The sequence below is a fragment of the Denticeps clupeoides genome, chromosome 2 (genome assembly GCF_900700375.1).
Source record: "Denticeps clupeoides chromosome 2, fDenClu1.1, whole genome shotgun sequence".
Classification (NCBI taxonomy): domain Eukaryota; kingdom Metazoa; phylum Chordata; class Actinopteri; order Clupeiformes; family Denticipitidae; genus Denticeps; species Denticeps clupeoides.
This window is the reverse complement of record NC_041708.1, coordinates 38,029,542-38,054,499: the sequence shown is the minus strand read 5'-3', so window position 1 is coordinate 38,054,499 and position 24,958 is coordinate 38,029,542. Positions and strand designations below refer to the sequence as shown.

Sequence of the window (24,958 nt, the reverse complement as noted above, 5' to 3'; positions counted from 1 at the left end):
AGTTTTTTTGTGTGGAGTTTTTCCTTGTGTGCAGAAGGGTCAAGTGTGGGGGGTGTCAACTGTAGGGCCTGTCAAAGCCCATTGAGACATATAAGAAATATATAATAAATAAATGTTGTTGTTGTCTGTGTGTCCATGCATCGTGCTTCAGACTAGTGGTAATCAGGGGGTTGCCGGTTCGAATCCCAATCTGCCACTGAGGTCCCCTTGTCCCCACACACCGATCACCAAGGGTGATGGTTAAATACAGAGGACACGTCACCGGGTCACCACGTGCTGTGCTACACAATGACACAATCACTTCACTCTTACTTTTTAAAAATCTGACATGTCACTTTTCACATACGCTCATTTACTTTTTAATATGCCCCGAATTGCAGTGATTTCCGACACAGTTTTTGTGATAAATGGGTCAAATGGAGATTATGAAACCACATAAATGCTTGGTTTTATTCTACAGAAAGATACAAAAATAGATCAAAGCAAACATTTTTGGCAGCGGCGGCGAGCATCGCCATGACAGTTCATAAAGTTTACAGCACTGAATGAATCTTTATTCTCAAAAGAACAGAACAAAAGAAGCAACGCTGTTATACATTCTGTGTATATTTCGTAAAAAAAATAATAAAAATGTATAAACAAAGTAAAACACTGGAAAACAGGAAAATCGGATGTGCATACAAACAAATGGATTTCTAATACTGCCAGTTTCTGTCGATTCCCACCGGTGGATGCAGCCTTCAATCTGTAAAATGGAAAATTAACAATAAAAATCAATGTATACAATACAAATCAATACAATTCCGTAACTGCTGTTACCCAGGAGTTTCCTGGACTTCATGCGAATTCGCTTGGCCGGGTGACCGGAAGGCTCCCCCTCGTCTGGTGGGACCCGTTTCACAGACGAGGCCGGAGACGGTCGCACCGGGGTGCTTGCTGCAACAGAACACAGCGTGGGTCTCAAACACCGAATCAATCCCACATTTAGCAAATAAATAAATGAACACCATTCGCCAGAGCTGGGACTGTCCCTTCATCCCACCAACCTGCCTAGAAATCGGCGGCGTAAATGGGAGAATTCCAGGCTCTCCAGAACCAGGTGTGGTTGTCCACTGGGTGGGTATAGCTGTTTTTGGCGGCCAGTATTAATTTTAGTTTTAGTCTAGTCTTTGAGTCCAGCTGTCATTTTAGTCTTAGTCATGTCCAGACTCATTTCGGTCCAGTCAAGTTTCAGTCGACTAAAAATCTGAGCATCTTAGTCTTATTTTAGTCAGAATTATCCATGACAATTTGAGTCTAGTTTTAGTCAATGAAAATTGTATTTAATTGTATCTCTTTTTTTCTTAGTAATGGAATTGTATTATGCAATTTTTACTAAAATATGGATCTTGTTGGTCCCCTAATACGGTATCTGAAGTCTTTCCGAAATTCAGCATTGGTGCAGAATTACAGCCACTTTGATCCAGTCCCACAATGAGATTTCCCGGGACGCACCGGTGCGTTTCGGTGTCTGCAGCTTTAAACGCTATTGAGGAGGAGAGAGGCGGGATGAGGAGGAGAGCGGCCTATAGGAGTTGAGGGAGCATTCGCAGAAATGACATCAACACCATCCACAAATGTTTGGTACAGACAGGAAGTCGTGTTGACGTTTTTTCAGATCAAATAATACGAGCTGGTTCTTCAGAGTCTCGCATGACGGAAGTAAAAAAAAAATAAAAAAATACGTGTGCTCATTTTTACATCAAATCACCGATGCTTCACACGTTGCCATGACGGGCCGAAGACGTAATGTTTTAGGGGAGGGGCGGGAAATTCTCTGGGCGGAAAAACGGGAGGTAACCTTTCCCCTTACGATGTCATAAGGGGACAAATTCCAGATCTGACCGTCTGAGCTGCCGCTCTGTGAATGGTGAAGCAGAATGAACTAAAACACTCTTTACACCGACCACCATTTCTAGCCCCTGCAGGACCATAGACAGGCCAGGGGGACACGTATGATAAATCATCTCACAAACTCACAAAGACACGTGCACAAGCGCCCTTGCACCTGGTGGGCTACAGCCGCTTTTAGATCGCACATGTGAAGTGCGGCACTTTTCTCTGAAACTCATTTTTACGGATTGCGTCGCTCAAGAGACGCCAGAAAACAATAATGTTTTTTGTCAACCAAAATGTAGACATTTTAGTATGTTTTTTTTATCTTGGTAGACATACTTAGTCATATTTTTTTTTTTATTTATCAACAATATTACATGATATATTTTGTCACGACCAGTATTTAGTCATTAATTTCATTGACAAAAATCACTACTAGTGGATAAGCAGCCAGATGACTTGCAAAGTCACAGGTTCAAGACTCCACCTACTACTAGCACCAGGGCGACGACCCTGTAATTACCAAACGCACGTTCTTCATATAGAAACGTAATGTGGCGAACAGAAAGAACCAGAGGACATTGCGCACGTCCTACCCAAACTGTTCTCAATGTCTTGCAGCTCCTTCTCCTGCTCTCGGAGCTCGTCCTCCTTCTTTCCTACTTCAGGGCTCTGCATGTGCTGCAGGTGAGATTCGTAGTCGGCCTGCACCTCCTGGCTCTTCTTTAACGCCAAACCATACTGCTGCAGCAACGCTAGACACACAAAGACACACGCGCCACAGACGCCAACGCGCAACACGTTAATAAAAGCATGCACAATGTCAATGTGGAGACCATAAACCACGCCCCCACGAGGGACTCACCAACGTCCGCCTGCGTCTTGTGGAACTGCTGGGGCAGTGGAGCCCCAAACACCTGACCCCTCAGCTTTTCAATGGGCGGGGCTTTGTTTTGCAGACCCCCAAATTTACCATTGCTGCGGATACGGTCGCCCCCCCGCGTCAGCAGTGTGGGACACTGAATTTTATTTTGGACAACCTGTCAAAAAAGAAGGACAGTGATTTTTACAATGCAAAACCACAAAAGACTGAGTATTAATATGATAAAGTTAGATTCAAAACTTTCCTAGTAGCAAGATGTTTTACGGCAAAAAACTATTTGACAAAATGTCATAAAACGGGACAGTTGTAAGAAATATGCCACACCACATGAGACACACCAGTAATGTTTACACATTTATTTTCAACTGCAAATGAACTTGTGGCTCCGGTTTCTAGTTCCTGCTAGTGATTGATCCCATTGCACAATATCAAGATGAAGAGCTGAAACACACACTCACCCCTTTGCGATAGAGGTTGGCCGAGTCAAGGTCATCCACTAGAATGGTGTCCCCCAGGAGGTTCCTGAACACTAAAAGAAAACAGGGGATACGAGAGGAGATAAGCAACTTCCTCTGGCTTTAAAAACTCTGATCAATATGAGCATGAGTGGTTTAATAGTAATATGCACAGAAATACGAGTACTATGTATAATTAAGTCTAAACTATTCGACTCTGGGTGCTCGTTTTCCAAAGCTGTAGGCTCCTACCATGAAAACAGCCTCATCTAAAACCATAAAATCATTCCTTCCTGATTCTTACAGTGCACGGACACGACAGCCATAAGAAGAGTGAATGGACCCATCTTACAGCGTTGTGAAAGAAACGTGAATAAAACAAAATAGCCATGTTGGTCCTAGTGCGTAAGGAAGCGGCCACGTAATCTGAAGGTGGTAGTAGCCTAGTGGGTAACACACTCGCCTATGAACCAGAAGACCCAGGTTCAAATCCCACTTCCGCAGTGTATCACATTCACATTTCGCCCTCCAGAAAAACATTATCCAGCTTGTTGTGTGTGTGTGTTGGTCTGAGTAGTTACGGATGCGGCTGAATGGCTGGACTCAGGCCAGATTCCGCAGTAGCACTGACCGCCCCTGTACCCCCCCCAAATAACTGTTACTGCATCCCAGACACACCCCGGCCGCATCTGGAAGTGTTTACTGACTACACTGAACAGACCAGAATGAGGGAAGGAAAGAAAACTTGCGAGGGAAAGATGCATGACACACACACACACACACACACACACACACACACACACACACACACACACACACACACACACACACACACACACACACACACACACACACACACACACACACACACACACACACACACACACACTCTCAGAAAAAAGGAAGCTGTGTACATGCACGTGTCCACAGCAGAGCTCTCTACAGACGTACTTCATCTGAGGACAGCTGTTGGTTACAGTTGGGATGCCACCGGGTGATTTACTGCCATGTGATATAGTTGCTAGCATGGCTTCTTTTTTCACAATTCAATAACTAATCTTAAAATTTTATATATATAAATTTTTTTATATATATATAGTTAATTTTTTGTGATTAAGCTAACTACGAATCTTCTTTTCCGATATCTCATAGGGGTTTTAAGCATTTCTGAAGCACATACCAATCTGGCATCTCTCTGCATGTTGGGGAAATATGAGGAGGTCACGCGCAAACACCGGATTTCCCACCGGTTTGAAGATGTTCATTCCATTCCTGATGTGGGGCAGCGGTCTGGAATGACACAGGCGAAATCAAGTCGAGCAGAGTGGAGTAATTATTTCCAATGTGAATATAATAGAAGTCAGTCATGCTAAAAAGCTAGCAACAGCCTCGCCTGTCCCATGAAACCTCAAGTAGGGGGTAAAATACTAAAGTTTCAAATCGCAAGATATCCAAGTCATGGAATTGCCACACCTTTGAAGAATTGAATCCAGACCAGGCTCATAAAATTCATAATTGCCATAAAATAGTTTGCAAAAGTAAAGATGCACTAACATTAAGATTTCCTACAAGTCTATCATACTTATCGCTGCTTTTCCAGAACGCCGTCTCTAAGGGCATCACTTGCTGTCGGCCCTGCGTGTCATCGTAGATCTTCCGCGCGGCAGCGGTCGTCACGGTTACGACACAATCCATGTCCCCAAGTAAATGCCAGGAAATGACCTTCGCTGCGTCGTCATCCTCCACCAGAGCAAGATGCGCGATCTGCAACGATCGCCATAGAGAGTAGGAGAGTACAACAATGTAATATTCAGATCAAGCCTAAAATAAATTAATTCAAATAGAAATAAAGTACAGCTAAAGAGGACTCTACTGCAGTAACTAAAAATCTTCAGCAATGTCGGACGTTAAAATGAGAGGAAAATTTTAGTTTTTAGCATTAATAAGTATGCATTATTATGCATGCGTGGATGAAGACATTTAATATAACAGAAAGTTAGCTGATGTTTCATTATGATAAAATATTGTTTTTTGTTAATGAGTGCAGTGGGTTGGCCTAGCGGGCAAGGAAGCGGTTCCCGGTTTGAATTCTGAACCACTGACAATCACAATCACTTCTCTGCATTTGGTTATATTATTACATTTGGGCAGAATTTCTTTAAAATCATTATTCTTTGGGCAAAAAGCATTTAAACCAGAGATGACTCAAGAAAGGTTGCTCTATACAGTACAGGCCAAAAGTTGACAACTTCTCATTATTTGTCTCTTTATTTGGTAGATTGTTGGTTGATTCTCACTGAAGGCATCAAAACTATGAATGAACACATATGGAGTTACGTACTTAACAAAAAGTGGAGACCTGGTCTCCACAGTCACCGGACCTGAACCCAATCCAGATGGTTTGGGGTGAGCTGGACCAACAAGTGCTAAACGCCTCTGGGAACTCCTTCAAGACTGTTGGAGAAGCATTTCAGGTGACGACCTCTTGAAGCTCATCGAGAGAATGCCAAGAGTGTGTAAAGCAGTAATCAGAGCAAAGAAACTAGAATATAAAACATGTTTTCACTTATTTCACCCTTTTTTGTTAAGTCCAGAACTCCACATGTGTTCATTCATAGTATTGATGCCTTCAGTGAGAATCTACCAACGTAAATGGTCATGAAAATAAATAAAACACATTGAATGAGAAGGCGTGTCCAAACTTTTGGCCTGTACTGTAGTAAGAAAATATCAGGTGTGTAATGTCCAGCTGTTACAGGCCTGCAATTACACAGTTTAAAGGGTTTCCCTTGACCCACAGCCATCTGAAGAGCCTCATCAATCAAAGCGGCTTCTCATTAGTGCGAGAGGGAAAAACGAAAAACGCATTTAGATTAGATTACAGGTCACTTTCTCAGCCCCTCGTCATCCTCACCCTTCAAGCAGAGGCCATTAAATGTGTTTAAACATGAAGAGGCTCCCACACACACCTTTCCCAGGACGTCTGGGCTGTTTCTATAGGGGGTCATGGTGCAGGTCCGCCGGACCTGAGTCCTGAGCCGCTCCATCTCCACGGACTTCTGTTGGACCACGGCGTCGATGGCGGCCATCTGAAATCACACCCCTGCTCAGTCAGTCTTCACGTCTCTTCCACGAGAGCGAACCTCTGCACGTGAACTCACAGTGCTCAGCGGAGTGACGTCCATGCCGGACTTCCTCAGGTCGAACTGAACTTGCTTCTGCTTGTTCTCCGCATCTTTAACCTGCTCTGGAATGAAGAGCAGACGGGGGATCTTACAGAGCCGAGCGACGCCATGGCATCAGACCCCATGAGCCTGGAGAGGAACACACTGTACCTTTGAGCTCGACAATGAGCTGCTGATTTGTCTCAAACCACCCTCTGTAGATAACTATCGACTGAGAGAGGCGGTCCTTCTTCTTTGTCAGAGTGGACATTTTCTTCTGATTCTCCACATCTACAATTTAGAAAATATTAATAGCCATTTTTTGGGTGATTTTTGCGACAGATTTTGTGACGTGCTCTCAAAATTCAACTAATGTTCAGGCAGCTCAAAAACGCGGACAATTCCGGGGACATCTGGTCACTGTAGGCACATGGGAGGGTGCCACGGTGACCTCAGTGTTCCTGTGTACAGGAAGTACTGCCACCAGAAGGTGGTGTTGCACAGTTGTGACTTTACATGAAGGATTCTGGGGTGATTTCTGTGAAAAGTATGCAGCGGGGTTGAAAAGTATGAGTGGGATATGAAACATGCGGTAAATTGCTAATTTAGCGAGATTTGACGCGCTCAACAGGAGGGACCGTAAAAAAAACGGGAATCCATGACAGTTGTGCATGTCTGGTGGCCCCTACCGTTGTAGAACCTGAAGGGAAGCTCGAACGGGACCAAGCCTGAAACATCAGGCTGGAAGTGCAGAATGTACTCTGCACCATCTAGACCAGGACTGTTCTCCACGAGAGCCAGGTTCTACAGAACACACGAGCACATACGGCTTGCAGTGCCGGCAGGTCCACAAGGTCGCACACTACCTAACAAACACTCGACATAAAAACTCACCTCAATTAGTGCCCGCCCCTTTTTTAAAGGAAATATCAATGTCTTGTCTCGTCCCTCAAACAGAGGCATGTCCTGCTGTCTGTGCTGCGACGAACTCTTCACTGAGACACACACTTTCCCATCACACCCTTCACCTGTAGGGTTGTTGTATTCATCCTGCAAGTTCACACAGACACAAGAGTCACACACATTTACGCCCATGTTAACAGAGACTTACAATCACACATAGGCACTGAACAGCAGTTATCACATAACTAGTATGTAATGGTTCAAAACCTTTATGATTAATTTAATGAATTTTTATTATGACCCACAGGTCAGTAGATGAAGATGGAAGGACGGTCTTTTATCTTGTGACTGTAGAAGCAGTAAAAGCAGGCCTTTCTAAGATGGGTTCGCAAGTGAATTTCGCTGACTTAACATCCCAACTTCCAACCTGACCTTTAACCCCAATCGCGTCCTACATACAACAATGGCGGATGTGCTGCAGCAGCTAGAAGAAATCCACTCTACGGTGCATATTTCTAAAAGGACATGGCTGGAGAACACCGCGGGGGAGAACTAGACACCGAATAAGGAGAGTGTAGAGCGCCACCTACATATGTGGAGGGGGTTTAAAACAGCGTTTGGGACGTTCTCTGTATCTCCATGTGGACGACAATGTTTCAGACAACGTTCCAGAAACCAAAAACCCGAAAAGTGAAGACAGTTCTTGTGTAGACAGGGCCTAAAGCAAGTCTCCCCAACCATCCAGGGTCCTGATGTCATGTTCAATAAAGTACAGACTGGAAAAACATTAGCCACTCAATCTCATCCAAAATACACAAACTCACCCTGATCTTCAGACATAAGCTCTTCACCAACGTCCGATTGGCCAGAACGTCGTTATTGGAGACGACGGGGGTGTTGGGTGGTGTGTCTGGGACCAGTTTAACAGGTGTATTGGGAACAACGTCTAAAACATACTGTATTAAAAAAAAAAAAAAAAAAAAAAAAACAGAAGACAGGGTGGGTGATGGAGGGTCTACATCAGGGGTCAACAATTATAAAGCCTGTATAAAGCCTAACGGAGACCTGCCTGCTGACTCGCCAGCCCCTTAGTCTTGTGTATCTGGAGAAGAAACTGAACGGTGTACTTCCCCACACGCTCTGGGATCACCTTATCTCTGTGGGCAGATGAACAATGACGAAGAAAATGAACACATTAACGCGCACGCAGAGTTTAAATAATCTCTTTAAGGCGGCCAGTACCTGAAATAAAAACATTCCTCCTTTTCTGTCTCAGTGGGTTTACTGCACTTTAGTGTAGACGCCTGAAACACCAGGTAACAGTGATCTGCACAGCGGGCCTCCCGAAATAACTACTCACCACCTCAGAACCGTACGAAGCAAACACGTTACTCACCTCGGCAGGCGGGTGTGGCCTCTTGTCATCACCTTTCCACAGCAGCATGGACATGTGGGCGGGGTTTATATTTCTCATGGCGCCGCCTTCTTCAGACAGCACCGTAACGACAAAAACTGCAGACACAGACGGAGTGTCAGTAAGAACCGAAGGACGGCGGTTCACCACAACACGCCTACCTGTGAAAATCCCGCCTGCAGGAAACACAGCTTTCGTATCGTACTGCACGGTCAGCTCGACAGGTTTGCCAGGATTGGGAAGGACCGTGATCGGCACAGTCAGGGCGGAGATTCTCCTGCTGACGGTGAAAGCCAGCTCGTACTTTCCCCTGAATGAAACAGCAGGGGAAGGAAATAGAAAGGATGGAAGGATGATTTTTGACATCGACGGGTTCATGCATTGCGCTCAGCATTTACATACTTGGGTGCCACGACCTGCTGGAGAACAAAAACCGCTTTGGCTTCAAGGTCAAAAGGCTGCGAAACGACCGAAAACTTCGTCTGCAGTCAGCACAAGAGAACATGTCAGCACTTTTAAGCAATAACGCGCTTGACGTTGGTTTGGTAAACAGACGGGTCACCTTCATGCAAGCAGACAAGCTATTGGCTGCTACGGTGACACGGGGGTCCGGGCTGGGGTTCCCCCACTCATCACACAGCTGCAGGAAGAACCGGACATCCACGTTCTCTTCATTCAGGATCTGCAGAGGCTATTAAACATGTAAAAAGGGTCTGAATATCTGTGTCCTATAACTTCAAACCAGTAATGACTAACAGGAGCATTTTATTTTTCTACATATTCAAACGTTCTAAAAAAAAAAAACATTTTCTTTCCTTCCTCAAATCAACTTGACCATCATATAGGTAGACAGGCATTCAGAGAAAAACAACTATTTTTATATTTTTGTCACTGTTTCAATTCATATATATGTGTGTGTGTGAGTGAGTGAGTGAGAGAGAGACAGAGAGAGAGACAGACAGACACACGGTGGTAGTAGCCTAGTGGGTAACACACTCGCCTATGAACCAGAAGACCCTGGTTCAAATCTACTTACTACCATCGTGTCCCTGAGCAAGACACTTAACCCTGAGTGTCTCCAGGGGGGACTGTCCCTGTAACTACTGATTGTAAGTCGCTCTGGATAAGGGCGTCTGGTAAATGCAGTAAATGTAAATATATGACTGTGATTTTCTTCCATTGTCAAATGAGAAATTCCAAAATCTACGGAAGTGTTGGAGTAACACGATCGATATGGTCACCTGTGTAGTAATAGTAACTCCGCTCGTACTTCACTAGGCACCAGACACGGTGCGTTTCTCACCATCTCTGGGCAATCCTCAAAGACTATTTTGGCCGGTGGTCCTGCAGTCACCCGGATGCGAGCAAACTCCTGGAATTCGTTCCAGGTGATGCGCACGTCCCTCTGGCCGAGCGGGCCTGACAGAAACCGCACGCCGCTCACGCTCACACAGCGCTTGCTTTCCTGCGGAGGAACGAACAAATCTTTTCGGGTCTTTTCAGATGAGGAAGCAGACACGGCATGAATGGAACAAGGTTTTACCAGCCACTCAGTCACCAGAGAGGACTCATCCAGGCCGTCTGCAGACACGCTCATGTCCTTGACGCTGTCGGGACCCAGGCCCTCTGCCTTGTTGCTGTACTGATCGTTCAGCTCTACATCTAAGTGTAGAAATAAACGAGATTTGCTAGAATCCCCGCCAGACGAAACTTCAGTAATAAAATTAAAAGTGTGAAAACAGCTGCTCACATATTTTTCCTGAGAGCGACTCTCCGAGGCTCACCGCTGTTTCCAACAGTGTTAATTTTAATCTATCCGGTTCATCCGGGCGTGGCCTAAAGGACAAACATACAGACAGAATTGGTTCCGTTAATAAATTGTAATAATAAACGCCACACGGTTCTTTGCATGGACGAGGAAACCTACACTATCACAAAGGACGTCTCGACGCCTGGATTGCCTTTAAATACCACCTGGTAGAACTGCTCTCCCTGGGCCAACTTGGTCACATTCACCGGGGGCAGCTGGCCCTGTCCAACACTACTCATGTCTGTGGTCCAGTTCACCTGGACAGAGCCATGGACCAATGTTTAAACAGACTCTCCCGCACCATGCAAATTGTGACCACAAACATGTACTTTTAAAACTCGTACCGCAATCTTCTGTGACAGCTGAGGTGTAACGGCGATGGGCCGGTCACCCTCGTCATACAATCTGTAGTAAAGGTTCCCCAAGACGTCGCCCACCGTCCAATCAATGCGCTCCATATCCTGAAGGATCATGGGAGGCTCGTCGGCACAGTCACTCCGGTACACCTCCAGCCGGCAAACCGACTTGCTGGGTAGAACGCGCAGCGTCCGGACCACGCTCGGCACCGCGCTGTGACTCTGCGACACAGAGCGGGTACAATAAAAAAAAAACACAGAACCACAAGCGCCGATCAACGGGTTTTTGTGCATAAAAAGCCCCAGAAAAACGGCAAAAAGTCTGCGAGAAGGAAAGTAATAATAATTAATCTTTGCAAAAACAGTAGGGCTTTGTACCTACAATGCCCGGGCCCTAAAAACAGTGGATTTACTGTCTTGGGTGGACTGACATCCAATAATCAAAGTGCGATAATGGGTCCTAGTCCCCTCCTTCGGGGACATGTCTGCTATTTTGTTAAAACCACTGCATCCATACGCCATGGCATGTCCAGGTGTCAGCTCTGCAGTGACCTTGCGTGGAAGGAGACTCACGGGAATATCAAACTTGGCTGTGATGAGCTGCTCCGTCCTCACGTTCTTCAGCTTAATGGGTTTCCCCAGGATCTGGCCGAAGCCGGTGCTGCTGCAGTCCACAGCGTCCACCGAGAAATCAGGCACGTCCTGCAGCTGCTCTCACACACACACACACACACACACACACACACACACACACACACACACACACTTAATTGAGCAGAACAGAGTTTCATCAGCAATACGGAAAACATGAAGGGAGTCGGTTATGGGAGACACCCAGTTAAAGGGTTTCCAAGCTATGTCCTGAGAAGGACTGTGTGTGACCGGTTTTAAGTGCCAAGTACGACGTAAAAGAAAATGTTTTTTTCTTCTTGCAAATGAAATTACCCTCCAGGGGCCGTAATGATGTGCAGGAGCATAAATCTTCTGTGTTCATACATTTTATTCAGTTAGAGCAGGACCCAGGACCAAGCTGCTCCGTGAACTGAATTCAGAGGAGGTTTCTCGGCTCTCGTTAATTTAACACGTCCTTATAAAGTTGAATATAAACTGAATTTCTTCCCCTACTGTCCCTATAATCAGCTAAAACACAACTTGGAAGCGAAACAAATTCTGTCAGGCCTGGTCCTTCACACTCCAACCAGGAATAAACACAGAACAGGTCAAGATATCAGGAGAGAGAACACACACACACACACACACACACACACACACACACACACACACACACACACACACACACACACACACACACACACACACACACTTCAGTGCAGGAGAAATCCAAACTGAACAAATGCCACATTACACATGTCTCACTTCAAAAGAGGAATGTAATGACTTCAGTTTTATACACACAGCCAACACGTGACATCACAGCTTCGGTCCAGGAGACCTCTCCGTTTGAGCTGAAAATGACTGACTGGGCCACTGGGGTGTGTGTGTGTGTGTGTGTGTGTGTGTGGGAGATACCTGGCAGCGCACTATGAGCTTGGAGTGCGTTGTCGTGTTTCGGGCCTCGTCATGCACTTCCACCCTGAACACTGATGCTGTTCTGTTCTCCACTGTGACCACATCTTCCTCGGGCAGCACCAGCAGAGAGTGAGGGGGACCTGAGGCAACCATGGACCCAGAACAGGGTGTGTGAGCACGTGTGTGAAGGCCAGCAAAAACACTTTATCTAAGCTGCAAGCAATTTTGTTACAAAACCCTGCGTGTCAAACTTGATTTACCTTAAGAATTTATTACAGACACAGCGACATGATGTGAGACTCTGTTCTCCTACTGTTTTAATATTGTACAATATCCTACAAGACTTTTGCTTGTAGGAGATCATTCATTAGTTTACAGAGTTGGGAGAGACCAACCCTCAATTTTGGATATGTCTACATATCAACATGAACATAACCACAGGGTTTCTGCTGACTTAAAGAAGCCAAATTAAAGACTTTATTCTGGCCGCCTGAGCAGCATGTGATAACCAGCTGGACGCCAAACAGTCCTGGACCGGTGTTTTATCAGATCACCACACTTTTGAGTTATGAACATGCGCCACGCGGCCATGGTTGCGTTTGAGTCACGTCAATCATTCTATCATACCAAATAAAGGTAAGAAACTCTACGGCGGATTACTGACAGATTGAAGGCTTCTTTCATTTGATTTATCTGGCTTGCAGTATTTTTAAGACCTTTAAAATCTAATTCAAGGATTGCAAGTCATTTTTAATTATACTTAATTTTGGAATATCAAATGTAACCATAAAGGCTTTTATTATTATTTACATATTTCATACGTACGTACCGGTGCATGTGTGTGTGTGTATGTGAGGCAGGTTCTACCAACCTGGTATTACAGCGATGGGCAAAGACTGGGTATCCTGCTTCAGTCCAGGCAGCACCACATTCAATGTGTGGACCTGTGAATAGTGTTTTTGTCAAAGAAATTATGGAGAAAATATCTTAGTCAATTAACCTTTATGACGTGATACAAATGCTGGTCACGTGGCTATAACTATAACAAAATATATCATGTAACATTGAATATATCATGTAACAAGAATTTCCATAACTTTTCAATTACTCTAAGGCAAATTTTCATGCTCTTAAGTTTTAAACGTTGTAGTTGTAAATGTAGAAAAACTGTTCCTGTAAGACTGTGCGAGAAACATGCACTTCGTTACACATTCATGTCTCAATCCAATATCAATTACTTTTCCATAAGTGAAGATGTTTTATTTGTTAAAAAAACTAAAACAGACTAAAATGGTCAGTCGACTGAAATAAAGACAGGCCGCCAAAAACAACGATACCGGTGAACACACACAGAATGTTAAAACACTTTTTGCCAGTTTACTCATATGGACCTGGGAAGTGGCTCACCTTGCTCTTCAGTTCCCCCTTCACTTGCACACCGATGATGGTGAAAATGGTTCCTTCGATGGCTGTTCCCTGATAAGTCACATCTAAAGTACTAAATCATGTAAAGAACATGTAAATAATTCAATAAATAAATGGCTAGCTGTGACATCACATAAAAAAGAAAAGGTAAGTGGAATTTCACATACAGACCTGCACTCTAACGTAGGTTTTAGGTCTGGAGATGGTTGGGACAGATGACCAAATGAATCCTTCAATTCTAGAGGGATGGAAAACGGCACCCCCACCTGGACAGGAGACGCTACTGCACGCACCAAAAAATTCTCAGCATCCCCCTCTGATGGAGAAAACAGGAGGTGCATACAATTCACTTTATTGTAATGAGACTGTATTCCTGCATCATTCTGATTGACCAGGCAATTTTGCTTCTCATTTGCATAGAGCCAAGCAGGGTCCAATCATAAACAGAAATGCTCAGTATTGTAAAATACCTGTTATGCTGAAGTTCAGTGTGTAGCTTGGCAGCTGCCTGCCCGCCCAGCTGCTGCAGTTGCTCTCGTTCAGAATGGTCTGCAGGTGGAGCGTGTACTTGCCAATCTTATTCAGGTTTTCTGGAAGGGCCACAATTAGCCACATAATCGCATACATTGCACAACTTTAATTCCATAAACAACTACAGCCAACGGCATTTTGTCAGGTTTCCTCTACTTTGGGAAAGGAGTTGTATTTACCCATGGCTCGGAACCAGTAGTCCCATTTGGATGAGTGCACCCCGACGTGAGAATTAGTCTGAGTGTCACCTTTAGGAGCTACAAAGAGGCAGAAAATTGACAACGTGGAGTTGCAGTTATACGCAGACAATCACGCGGCGGAGACTCACAGTTCAAGACGACTTTCAGGTCAATGCGGAATTTCCGGGTGGAAAGGTTCCCACCCACTGGCAACCTGGAAATGGACTCTCCTTTCTTATTCAGGATCTCCACCTGGATTGGACCTGGGGTGAGGACACCACTGACAATTAATGCCTCTGAGGTCAGAGTTCAGCTTGTGAGTTGGAGGGAGAAATTACCCAACGGTGTCCCAGCTGGCTTTGAGTCCTTGTTAAACCATGGATTTCCTTCAGGCCACCTGACCTTCAACTCAACGGGGAGCCTGGAAAGAGTAAAGAGGGAGGAGGACTTTTCTAAAATACGCAGAACTGCCCAGCTTCAGCGCTTTTCCTCTCATCTGCTGCTGTGAATTTGAATAAAAGCCTACAAGGCCAAAAAAAAACAACATACTTAGCCAATTCATCTTCAACATGACTCTTAATGACTGCCGTAGGAGCTTGCCGGTCAATTTTGGTTATTGGTATCGTTCGCACCTCATCATACAGCTCCTTGGGTTGCTGTGGAAACATATCCAGGGGGAAAAATTTCAGTTTGGTTCATGAATGGTTCAAGTAGGTGTTGTGTAAATGAACCCCAAAAGCCTGTTAACATTCGACTCAATTCCCACTGCGGGGCTAAAATGTTTTTTTGGATTATTTCCTTTTCAAATTTGAAAAATATATTTTAGGAAAGTGAAAGGGAAGTGATTGTCACTTGTGACACCCCGCAGCATAGCACACTGTGAAATTTGTCCTCTGCTTTTAACCAATCACCCTGAGTGAGCAGTGTGTGGGGACAGTGCTTTGCTCAGTGGCACCTAATTCGAACCGGCAACCTTCTGATTACGGGGCCACTTCCTTAACCACTAGGTCACCAGGAGTAAACTGCAGATTACATTCCAGTGGAATAGTATAACATCTGCCTAAACCTGCAATCCCACTTGACCACTTCACCACTATAGAACGTTTACATTCTAACATGAACCCTTTAGCACCACCTCTTTTGTTAACTGGAAAAATGTGCATGTGCCAGTAGTTTCCGAGGTGGGCGGGGCAGCTCCTCCAACTGCTTCCTACAGAAGTTCCCTGACGAGGCTGCAATTGTCTGGACTCTGATGTCCTCTACAGTAAAGGGCAGAACAGGCTGGACCTGCTGCTGAGGCTCAGGTCTTTTGGAGTTAAGTGCCTACTCTTGAAGACCTTTCATGACTGTGGTGGCCTCAGCCGTCTTTTACGGTGTGGTCTGCTGGGGAGGCAGCATCTCTGCTGGGGACAGGAAGAGACTGAACAGGCTCATCCAGAGGGCCAGCTCTGTTCTAGGATGCCCTCTGGACCCAGTGGAGGTGAGGAGTGACAGGATAATCTCCCACCCCATGCAGGAGACCCTGACAACACTGAGCAGCTCTTTAAGTGGCAGGCTGCAACACCCATGATGTGGGGGGACGGAAATTCAGAAGGTCTTTCTTGCCAACAGTTGTCAGACTCTAATAGCTGACCACACATCCAGTACACCATTTCCATTTTTCTTATGTGCAATATGCTCTGTACATATGTACACTTACTTATTACATGAATACAGGCATTCAGAAAATATTTTTCTATGTATATACTGATATTTTTAAAACTCACATGCATAGTTTTTCCCCCCAGAACATTAATTTGTATATTTTTATATTGATTGGTAACTTTTTATATTATACAGTCGACATATTGTATATCATATTATTTTTTGCTGCCCTCATTTTGCACTTTCCACCATGACAATGTTAATTTCCAACTTGTGGGACTAATAAAGAACCATCTCATCTCATCTTATCTTACAGTGCTTTGCTTGGCATTATAAACCACAAACCCATCTTACTAGGGTGATTTGCACGTGACCACCCGTGGCGTAGACATCTCCCTCATGGTTCCCATAAAGCAGGAACTGATCAATGGTGCCAAACAACACAGGTTGAGTCTTAATGGATTTCACCTTAGAGAGAGGGAGAGAGAGACAGACAATAGAAGAGCGTATTTTAAAAAAAAAAAAAAACAGCAACAAGGCACCATTGCAGAAAATGACAGTAGGGAACAAGGCACCAAAACACATATTATTGGATAATTATGGTGGAATGCTGATGCTCACGTATTGTCCACTTGTGTACTTTTTGCCATCCCACTGGATGGCACTGTACCGAGCCCAGGGAGACTGAAGCCTCTTTACACTGACGTCCTGACGTGATGTCAGACCGTGGAAACCGATGAATTTCACCTGCAACACGCACACATGGATTTAAGATCAGAATAAAACAACATCGAAGGGATTGCTATTCAGATTTATTGGTGACGCACGTACCTGCTTGTCAAAGCACTCGTGGCATTCCTTCAACCATGCAGCGAACTCGCGGTGTATCTTAACTCTCTGTTCCTGAACGAGGAGAAAGACAGGTCGAGCCAAGACGTTGGGTAGGACTGCATAGTTCTGCACGGATGGAAAAAGTGCCCAGGAGGTACCTGGCCGTTGAGGAGTCGGGTGAAGATGGTTTCTTTGTTGCGAAGCTGCAGCTCCAGGTCCATGAAGGTGAGTTTGTTGGTGGTGATGGGGAAGCGGTCGTTGGCGAACAGCACCCCTGAGAGCCGGTTGTAGCACTCCAGCGGTACAGCACCGGCCTTCTTCGGCCGAGCACACCAGTCAAATCTACACACGCGAAAGAGGAACGCGGCCTAAATGAAGCAGCAGAGGATGCGGCGAGGCGGAGCGGACCTAACAGACTTACTCAGAAACAGTGGTGTAGGGGATGAGTCTGCCGTTCCAGAAGCATTCAAAGAGGGGCCTCTTGGCCCGACCCTCTGAGGCCGTTAAAATGCAGTCATCATCATCTTCCTCCTGAACAGGGCCTAGAATACAAACATGGGTCACAAACTCGGTCCACAATACAAAAAAATAAATCAACATTACAATGAACATTACGCCACCTGGGTCTGCATACGGGTCGTCCGGGTAGGTTTCTTTGTCGTACAGGAAGGGGTGGTACCTCACAAGCCCCTCCACCATGGCATCGCCCTCAGCACAGGCCTTGAACTCAAAGCTGGCCACGCTGGAGTTGATGTAGAGGGTCTGCATGTCGCTGTCCACGTCTCGAAGATTCACCGTCCGCGGCGGCCTGGGGGCTTTATCAACCAGAGTGATCTGCAGGACAATGATTAAGCGGTTAAGGAAGTTGCCCCGTAATCAGAAGGTTGCTGGTTCGAATCCCGATCTGCTAAGGTACCACTGAGGTGCCACTGAGCAAAGCACCGTCCCCACACACTGCTCCCCGGGCGCTTGTCATGGCTGCCCACTGCTCACTCAGGGTGATGGGTTAAATGCAGAGGACAGGTTTCACTGTGTGCACTGTGTGCTGTGCTGCTGTGTATCACGTGTGACAATCACTTCACTTTAAAAACTTTTAAAGCCCATTAAAATATGAATCAACCATCTGGCCATGGATTAAAATCTCCAAATGAATTATCCAAACATGACTCCACATGTGGGAAAAGAATGTTAAATGTGCGGCAATGCAGGTAGTGTAATAAAAATATATGGATTTAAAAGCGACATACCTGAATATCAATATTGGACTGATTTTTCTTGCTGGACCTCATGTCGTTTCCATGGATACCATGTACATAATAATGATATATGTGTCTGCAGCAAATCAGAACAGGGCATCAGTCATGGGAATGGCAGACGGGAGCCCGGGCCGACACTGAGAACAGACACTCACGCCAGCTCTCTCGTCCATAGACTAAAGTGCTGTTTGAGGTAGGTAATGTGTTCTGGCTGCACTCCAGTAATGACCACGACGGTGAAACTCTCCTGCCCTTCCTCTTCTGCGATTATAGAGTGCAGAAAACGCTCCTCTTCGCTGGTTACGTGAGACCCATCGCCAGGCTAAGATCAGAAAGAGGCAATACGCCTTAAAACATTGGCACTGTGGATCATCTTTATTATCCTCATCATACGTTTTACAAAGTCGTCCTCTGATTTGAGTGGATAAAATCAAATGGATTTGGTACAGAGAGGTGCAAGAGTCTCGCCTTTCGGTTTCTGATGAAGCCACAGTAAATCTCCTCCTTGTTCCTCTCCTTGCGCTCGAAATCCTCCTTTGACATGACGAACTCATGCACGTCGGGTGACCCAATGGGCTTGGTGATAATCTACAAGACGGAGCCGTACGTTCACACGTAGAACAAAAAAAAAAAAAAAAAAAGCCTAGAGCTATAAGAACAGTTGTTGCTACTGCACTACATGTGGGTCACATGTGGGTTTACACACTCGCTTAGGGCTCAATGTCATTGATTTTGTCAACATAAAAAATACAAAAGCAAAATGTGCACGTCGTAAAAGGAAGCGAGTCTGGAATTTGTACTTTACACTTGATGTAGGAGTATAAAGAGGACGATAAGAGCTATCGGTACAAAATCGATATCTATCCATCTATCTCTGTGTATTATATGACTGTATATGGTCACCCACCTAAATTAATCATAAAGAATAACGACTTCCGGCTTCCATTACTGCTGTTTACTTTAATAAAAGCAATAAACCTCTTTCCGTATTCAAGCACCCCGGTTTAAATCCGAGAAAACTATTTTGCAATTACTTTACTTTTGAGTTTAAGAGTAATTAAACATGCATTCGCATGTGAAAAAACGTAAGAAATAAGAAGTTTTCATTCAGACAGGTAATTCCCTAAATTGCTCAATTTTGCTCACATGAGTAGTCAATTCATGTGGAAATAATAGAGACTGAAATCTAAGAGATGAAAATGAATCTTTAGATAAATAAACGCATTGTTAAAACAAAAATCCGTTTTTAAAAATGACGCTTTTGCCCAGGCAACAACCAGGACGGAAGCAGTAACCATAGTGCTGGTTCCAAAACTAGAGAAATGTCCCTTACCCTAACAGACTGGCCGATGTAGAACACAGCCTGTTTACCTCCAACCCCGAAGTAGGAGATGTCACTGTTCAGGCTTCGGGGTACAGGATCGGGCCGCACGTAGCCAGAATGATCACTGCGTACACACACAGGCACGGGAACGCCGCGATAGAACACGCAACTCCGCGGCAATACTGGCCAATAATTCATAATTCACCGCGGTGGCAGTCACCTGTGGAAGATGCTGTTCTCGCGGGTGAACTTGGACATCCGGTACACAGCCCAGTTGTTCAGCTGCTTGGAGGTCATCCCGTGGCCATTATCCGTCACCACGATGGCGTGTTTCCCCTGGCTCTCGTCAAACAGCTGCGCACGGAACGGGACAAGACCTCGCGTCAAATCGCGAGTCACAAAGAATGAGGGAATCGAGAGAAATCGCGAGAGCCGGCGCCTCACCAGTCTGATTCTGAGGGTTCTGGTTCCTGCGTTCCTCGCAGTGGCCGAGAGGGCGTTGTCAATCAGCTCAGCGAAGGCGTACGCTGGAACATGTTACATGCATCGTTCACATTTCTGATTCAGCTTCATCTGCTCCACAGGAGAGTCGGATAGAAGTGCGTAACGCACTCATCTACGAACCAGAAGGTTCAAACCCCACTTCCTACCATCGTATCTCCGAGCAGGTTGGACGGCTGGACAAGGGCGCCTTACAGGATCCAGAATTCTTATTGCAATATTAATCTCTTCAAAATATCAACGCAGTAGTATCTTACGCAGAGACTTCTGTCCCTCGCTGGCGTAATACTCGTACATGCCGCTCTGCACCAGGGTGTGGTAATGCGGCAGGTACTCGATGCGCTCCTGCGTCGCCACGGGCAACACCTGGTCCACCGAGCGCAGCACGTGCAGCGTGTTCCCATCGCAGAGTTCGTCTGGAGAGTAAAATATACAATAATAACGGTTATAGCAGTTTTTCAGCCGCAGCGCTTTTTACGACGCAGTTTTACGGATTCACTTTCCCCCCCCCCCGCGTCTTTTTAAATCATTGACCTTAAAGGCAATATTAAATCTGGTTAAAAAAGTTCTTCATTTGAAGCACAATTCTTCAAGAACGGTAACTTATTGAAAATGTGTTGGTGCTTAAAGTGCCGGAAGCAGAGGGAGAAAAGTTCTTTTGATTGTGATTCAAGTCAAGTCAAGTCAAGTCAACTTTATTGTCAATTCTGCCACATGTACAGGACATGCAGAGAATTGAAATTACGTTACTCTCTGACCCATAAGAATAACATTAAATACAAAAACAGTAACAGATACGCCCTTTTCAAGGTTTCACCATACAATTTTTATTTGTATTAGGGTGGTAGTAGCCCAGTGGGTAACACACTCGCCTATGAACCAGAAGACCCGGGTTCGAATCCCACTTACTACCATTGTGTCCCTGAGCAAGACACTTAACCCTAAGTTGCTCGAGGGAGACTGTCCCTGTAAATACTGATTGTAAGTCGCTCTGGATAAGGGCGTCTGATAAATGCTGTAAATGTAAATGTCTATGTTGTAAATGTACAGTCGGCGGGGGACTAGTCCATCGTGTTTCTTCCCTCCCAGTTTCAGTTCAGTGACCGCTTGTCTGCTGCCCAGAACCAACTGGAGGACATGGACACAATTAAGCAGCGAGGGACAGTTGGTGCTGTGAGATGCATGCCAGGCCTTTTATAGTTTTCTTAATATATTTGATATAGGCCATCCAATTAAGGGGAAATTCCATGTTATTAGTTATGATCTGATGAGGAATATTTTGTTCAGGGTGTATTCCCAAGTTGGACAGGTCCGTTACACGACAAGAGCACCCCAGCCCCTCCGCTGCCACATGCCGGTCTTCTGCACCGTACGGGGTAAACTGGTACTTACTAAATCTGTCGCCATCGATTATCCTCCTGTCTGTTGTGGTCAACACAAAGGCTTCGTTGCGAGGAATAGAGAACACCTAAAAGGAAGGGTCACAAAGACAGCCATTCAGACCAGTGTTGCCAGAGGGACCCTCCGTCCGATCAATAATTCCCACGTTCATTACATGGCTGAGTTAGGCCAGGTACAGATCTCTGAAAGTCGATCAACGCACACCGTGAACAACGAGCAGCGGTTAGAGAACGTGCAGTTACGGAAGGCGCAGAGAGTAAAGGCAGAAAGACATTTGCTGTTACCAACGTACAAATGTTCTTTTCAGAATGTACGTATACCGATACGGATGCGATTATAGGGGCAGTGTTGCAAGATCTGCACTCAGATGAATCATTAATTTTTTGCTTTGCAGCCTCGACACTGACCCCTGGTGGTATGGAGTACACACTACAGATCACAACTCACAGTAAGGTCCAGGGGCGGAAATCCCTCATCGTTGTTGACATTAGACAGTAAAATTTCAGGACAAATTCCAGAGGGGGACATTAAATGTGCTGCTGACACTTTCTTAAATGTCTCATATAATATTAAATATTATCAACAGATGCTTAGTTTCTTTTTGCTTTATTCAAAGTTCTTGAGAACCTGTGAAAACTACATTAAAAAACAGAAACATACACAAAATCATACATTTTACACAAAAATTAAAAATACACATCATGAAAATAAACACACCTCGCTGCGCTCACCAAGCAATGCAAACATACAGCATGACAATCGATTCCTCTGTTATCCTACAAGTGGCCAAGACCAACTTCACCAATACACACGCAGCTCAGACTGGGCGACAAACTGATCCAGAGAACAACCGAACATGAACAGCTCACTTAACAACCAACACCTGAGGGCCACATTAATCAAACTCCTCAGCGCCACCCACAGGACAAAACACACCATCACAAATACATAAACAACCAACATTATAGAAAAATATTCATTAATACAATAATTATATTCATATTAATGTTTATTTCAAGAAAAGGTGAAACCCATAATAGGACATTTGTGGTCTTTTACACACCCACCAATCATGTCATGTCCCAACCATACATGATTCCCAAATTCTAAGGACCATCTACAACACCACAAAAATGTGCAAATAAGCACAAAACAATGTGGATTATATTTGTTCATCTTTCCGTATATTTGTACGAGTGTATACGTCATAGCAATTCATTGCTATTCGATCGCTTCTCTGCCTTTTGGCTAAGATCAAGTGTAGTATCTGTTCTTATCAGTAGGGTGCTAGTAGCCTAGCGGGTAACACACTCGCCTATTGAACCAGAAGACCCAGGTTCAAACCCCACTTACTACCATCATGTCCCTGAGCAAGACACTTAACCCTGAGTGTCTCCAGGGGGGACTGTCCCTGTAACTACTGATTGGAAGTCGCTCTGGATAAGGGCGTCTGGTAAATGCCATAAATGTAAAATATTAACTTTCAAGTAGCAGGACTAGCTTTCTATTGGTCTTTCTATAATCGAGGGTTTAAATTCTGTTTAAGTGATTTCTGTTCCCCCACTCGTACTCTAAACTCTTCGAACCAGACGTCACTGTCCACGGCCATTTCCACCACTCGCCCCAACTGCCACTGGTCCCGTTGAAGGAGTTCTCCTGTAATAATGACAGTCGAGCTGCCATCACGTCATCTGAAAGTTCTGAGCGAGGAATACTCGTGACCTTCGGGGGTGCATCCCTTGCCCCAGCCATGACGAAACTGCAATGCACTTTGTTGTGGTCATTCTTGTATCGAAGGTAGGAACAGGCGTCTGAAAAATGGCATAATGCGAAGTGTGATGGATAGTGGCATCTAGGGACTAAAACTTCCATTCCTCCCAACGTTGACGCAAGTCCCCGGGAAGATGCTCCTGCGTTCCCTCTTGATCCAGCGTTAATATAAAAACCATCACGCTGCTTAAGATAACGACATATGTCGTCTACCAGAAACACGCCAGACTCACAGCGAGTGTATTTATGGATTTACAGGCGCGAAGGTCCAGTTTTACGGGGTGGTTGAAGCCTGTAGCGGCGACAGTGTTGGGACTCACGCTGCTTTTTAATAAACGCTCTGTTGGGAAAAGTTGCATTATTTAATACAACATGCGCAGACTATGACGACATGCAGATTTTCTGCGCAACGTCGGAATGGAAAAAAAACGAGCGCTTTATCCCGCCTTTACGACACGTTCGTGTACCGGAGACCCGGAGAAGACGAGCGCGGGCTTCACCTCAGAAACGGCCTGCAGAAAGTGCCGCAGGTCCGGGCTCGACGCGGCCACCAGCGCCTCCTTCACCTCGGCGCACTCGTGGCGGCAGTCGAACACCCGCATCGCCCTCTGGCTCCGAGGCGCGGCCCCGTCCGCCGCCATGTTCGCCGCTGGCCCCGGCGGGAGATGCCCTACCCGTCCCCCGAGTGACCAGGCGGCCGCGGGACGGAGGAGAACCGGAGCATCGCTCGGACACAGGCGCCCTTTTATACCCCGGAAGTAAACGCGTGTTTTTCCTCCTCACGCGCTTGGTGGACGCGTGCGTCGGTTGCCAGGTATTCGGCGTTCATTTAACCCAATTCCCTTCCACATCATGTTGTAATAAACACTATTCTTCACTCTTGCACATATTTTTGGTTGATTGCAAAAAATTCGAAAAAACTAAATCAAGTTAGTGTCGTTGTCTGTCCGTAATACGATTTGGAATTTACGATTTAGCATAAAAAGTGCACAGTCGCAATCCTACCAGGTAACACGGTTTTATAACAGTATTAAAATGTGTTTTTGAGTAAATTATTCTTTTTCTATTTGAAATAGCCTTAATGTAAATGCTGGTAGATACAGTTTGCAATTTATAATCCGACTAGTCGATGACTAGTTGACTCTTAAAACAATCTTTTGGTGGTTGAATGTTTTTTTTGAATGGGGCAGTGGTGGCCTAGCAGGTAAGGAAGCTGCCCCGTAATAAGAAGGTCGCCGTTTCGAATCCCGATCCGCCAAGGTGCTACTGAGGTGCCACTGAGCAAAGCACCGTCCCCACACACTGCTCCCCGGGAGCCTGTCATGGTGCCCACTGTTCACTCAGGGTGATGGGTTAAATGCAGAGGACAAATTTCACTGTGTGCACCATGTGCTGTGCTGCCATGTATCACAAGTAACAATCACATCACTTCATTTCAAAAATGCCTTTTAACTTTATTTTTCATTTACTTTTAAGTCAGTTAAGTCAGAAAGAACGTCGTTCATTGAATTGCATATATAATTTTTAAATAAACACCACTATTCCATGAAAGGAATATTTATTTTATGTATTTGTTGATGTGTGGTTCTTGTTCTGTAGTATATATCTGTTTGCTTATTTTTATTTCAACCTTTCCTAATTTATCATGATTTATGAAAATAAAATTCTGATAAAAAAAAAGGTTTATGAAGATTTTACGGCAGAGT

The 24,958-nt window shown here is 45.1% G+C and overlaps 1 protein-coding gene and 1 pseudogene across 2 annotated transcripts; one reads left to right on the top strand and one right to left on the bottom strand.

The window, feature by feature from the left end:
* Window positions 1-428: 428 nt before the first annotated feature.
* smchd1 (structural maintenance of chromosomes flexible hinge domain containing 1) lies at window positions 429-24,024 on the bottom strand. 2 transcript variants are annotated; one of them, XM_028969788.1, is made up of 49 exons: window positions 23,753-24,023; window positions 21,474-21,549; window positions 20,339-20,497; window positions 20,025-20,107; window positions 19,801-19,934; window positions 19,590-19,704; window positions 18,725-18,844; window positions 18,412-18,578; window positions 18,248-18,332; window positions 17,621-17,834; window positions 17,422-17,542; window positions 17,159-17,342; window positions 17,001-17,072; window positions 16,791-16,916; window positions 16,524-16,637; window positions 15,075-15,181; window positions 14,864-14,946; window positions 14,675-14,788; window positions 14,526-14,603; window positions 14,286-14,405; window positions 13,987-14,131; window positions 13,798-13,888; window positions 13,262-13,334; window positions 12,391-12,530; window positions 11,434-11,568; window positions 10,849-11,082; window positions 10,622-10,761; window positions 10,445-10,530; window positions 10,238-10,356; window positions 9,998-10,159; window positions 9,257-9,385; window positions 9,097-9,176; window positions 8,856-9,004; window positions 8,677-8,792; window positions 8,523-8,584; window positions 8,350-8,437; window positions 8,105-8,236; window positions 7,272-7,427; window positions 7,067-7,181; window positions 6,549-6,668; window positions 6,375-6,460; window positions 6,183-6,302; window positions 4,796-4,977; window positions 4,394-4,503; window positions 3,217-3,287; window positions 2,741-2,915; window positions 2,472-2,630; window positions 820-936; window positions 429-745 (listed from the first exon to the last, which is right to left on the bottom strand). In XM_028969788.1, exons 1-49 carry the CDS (start codon window positions 23,891-23,893, stop codon window positions 741-743), a joined length of 5,910 nt encoding a protein of 1,969 aa, XP_028825621.1. In that variant the 5' UTR covers window positions 23,894-24,023; the 3' UTR covers window positions 429-740. The 2 variants fall into 2 exon arrangements, 1 of the variants encoding a protein (XP_028825621.1); XR_003748858.1 differs by lacking the exons at window positions 429-745; window positions 820-936; window positions 2,472-2,630; ... (2 more) ...; window positions 4,394-4,503; window positions 4,796-4,977 and having other exon boundaries at window positions 6,281-6,302; window positions 6,375-6,455; window positions 23,753-24,024.
* On the top strand, window positions 22,711-22,831 carry LOC114784995 (uncharacterized; annotated as a pseudogene).
* Window positions 24,025-24,958: the final 934 nt, after the last annotated feature.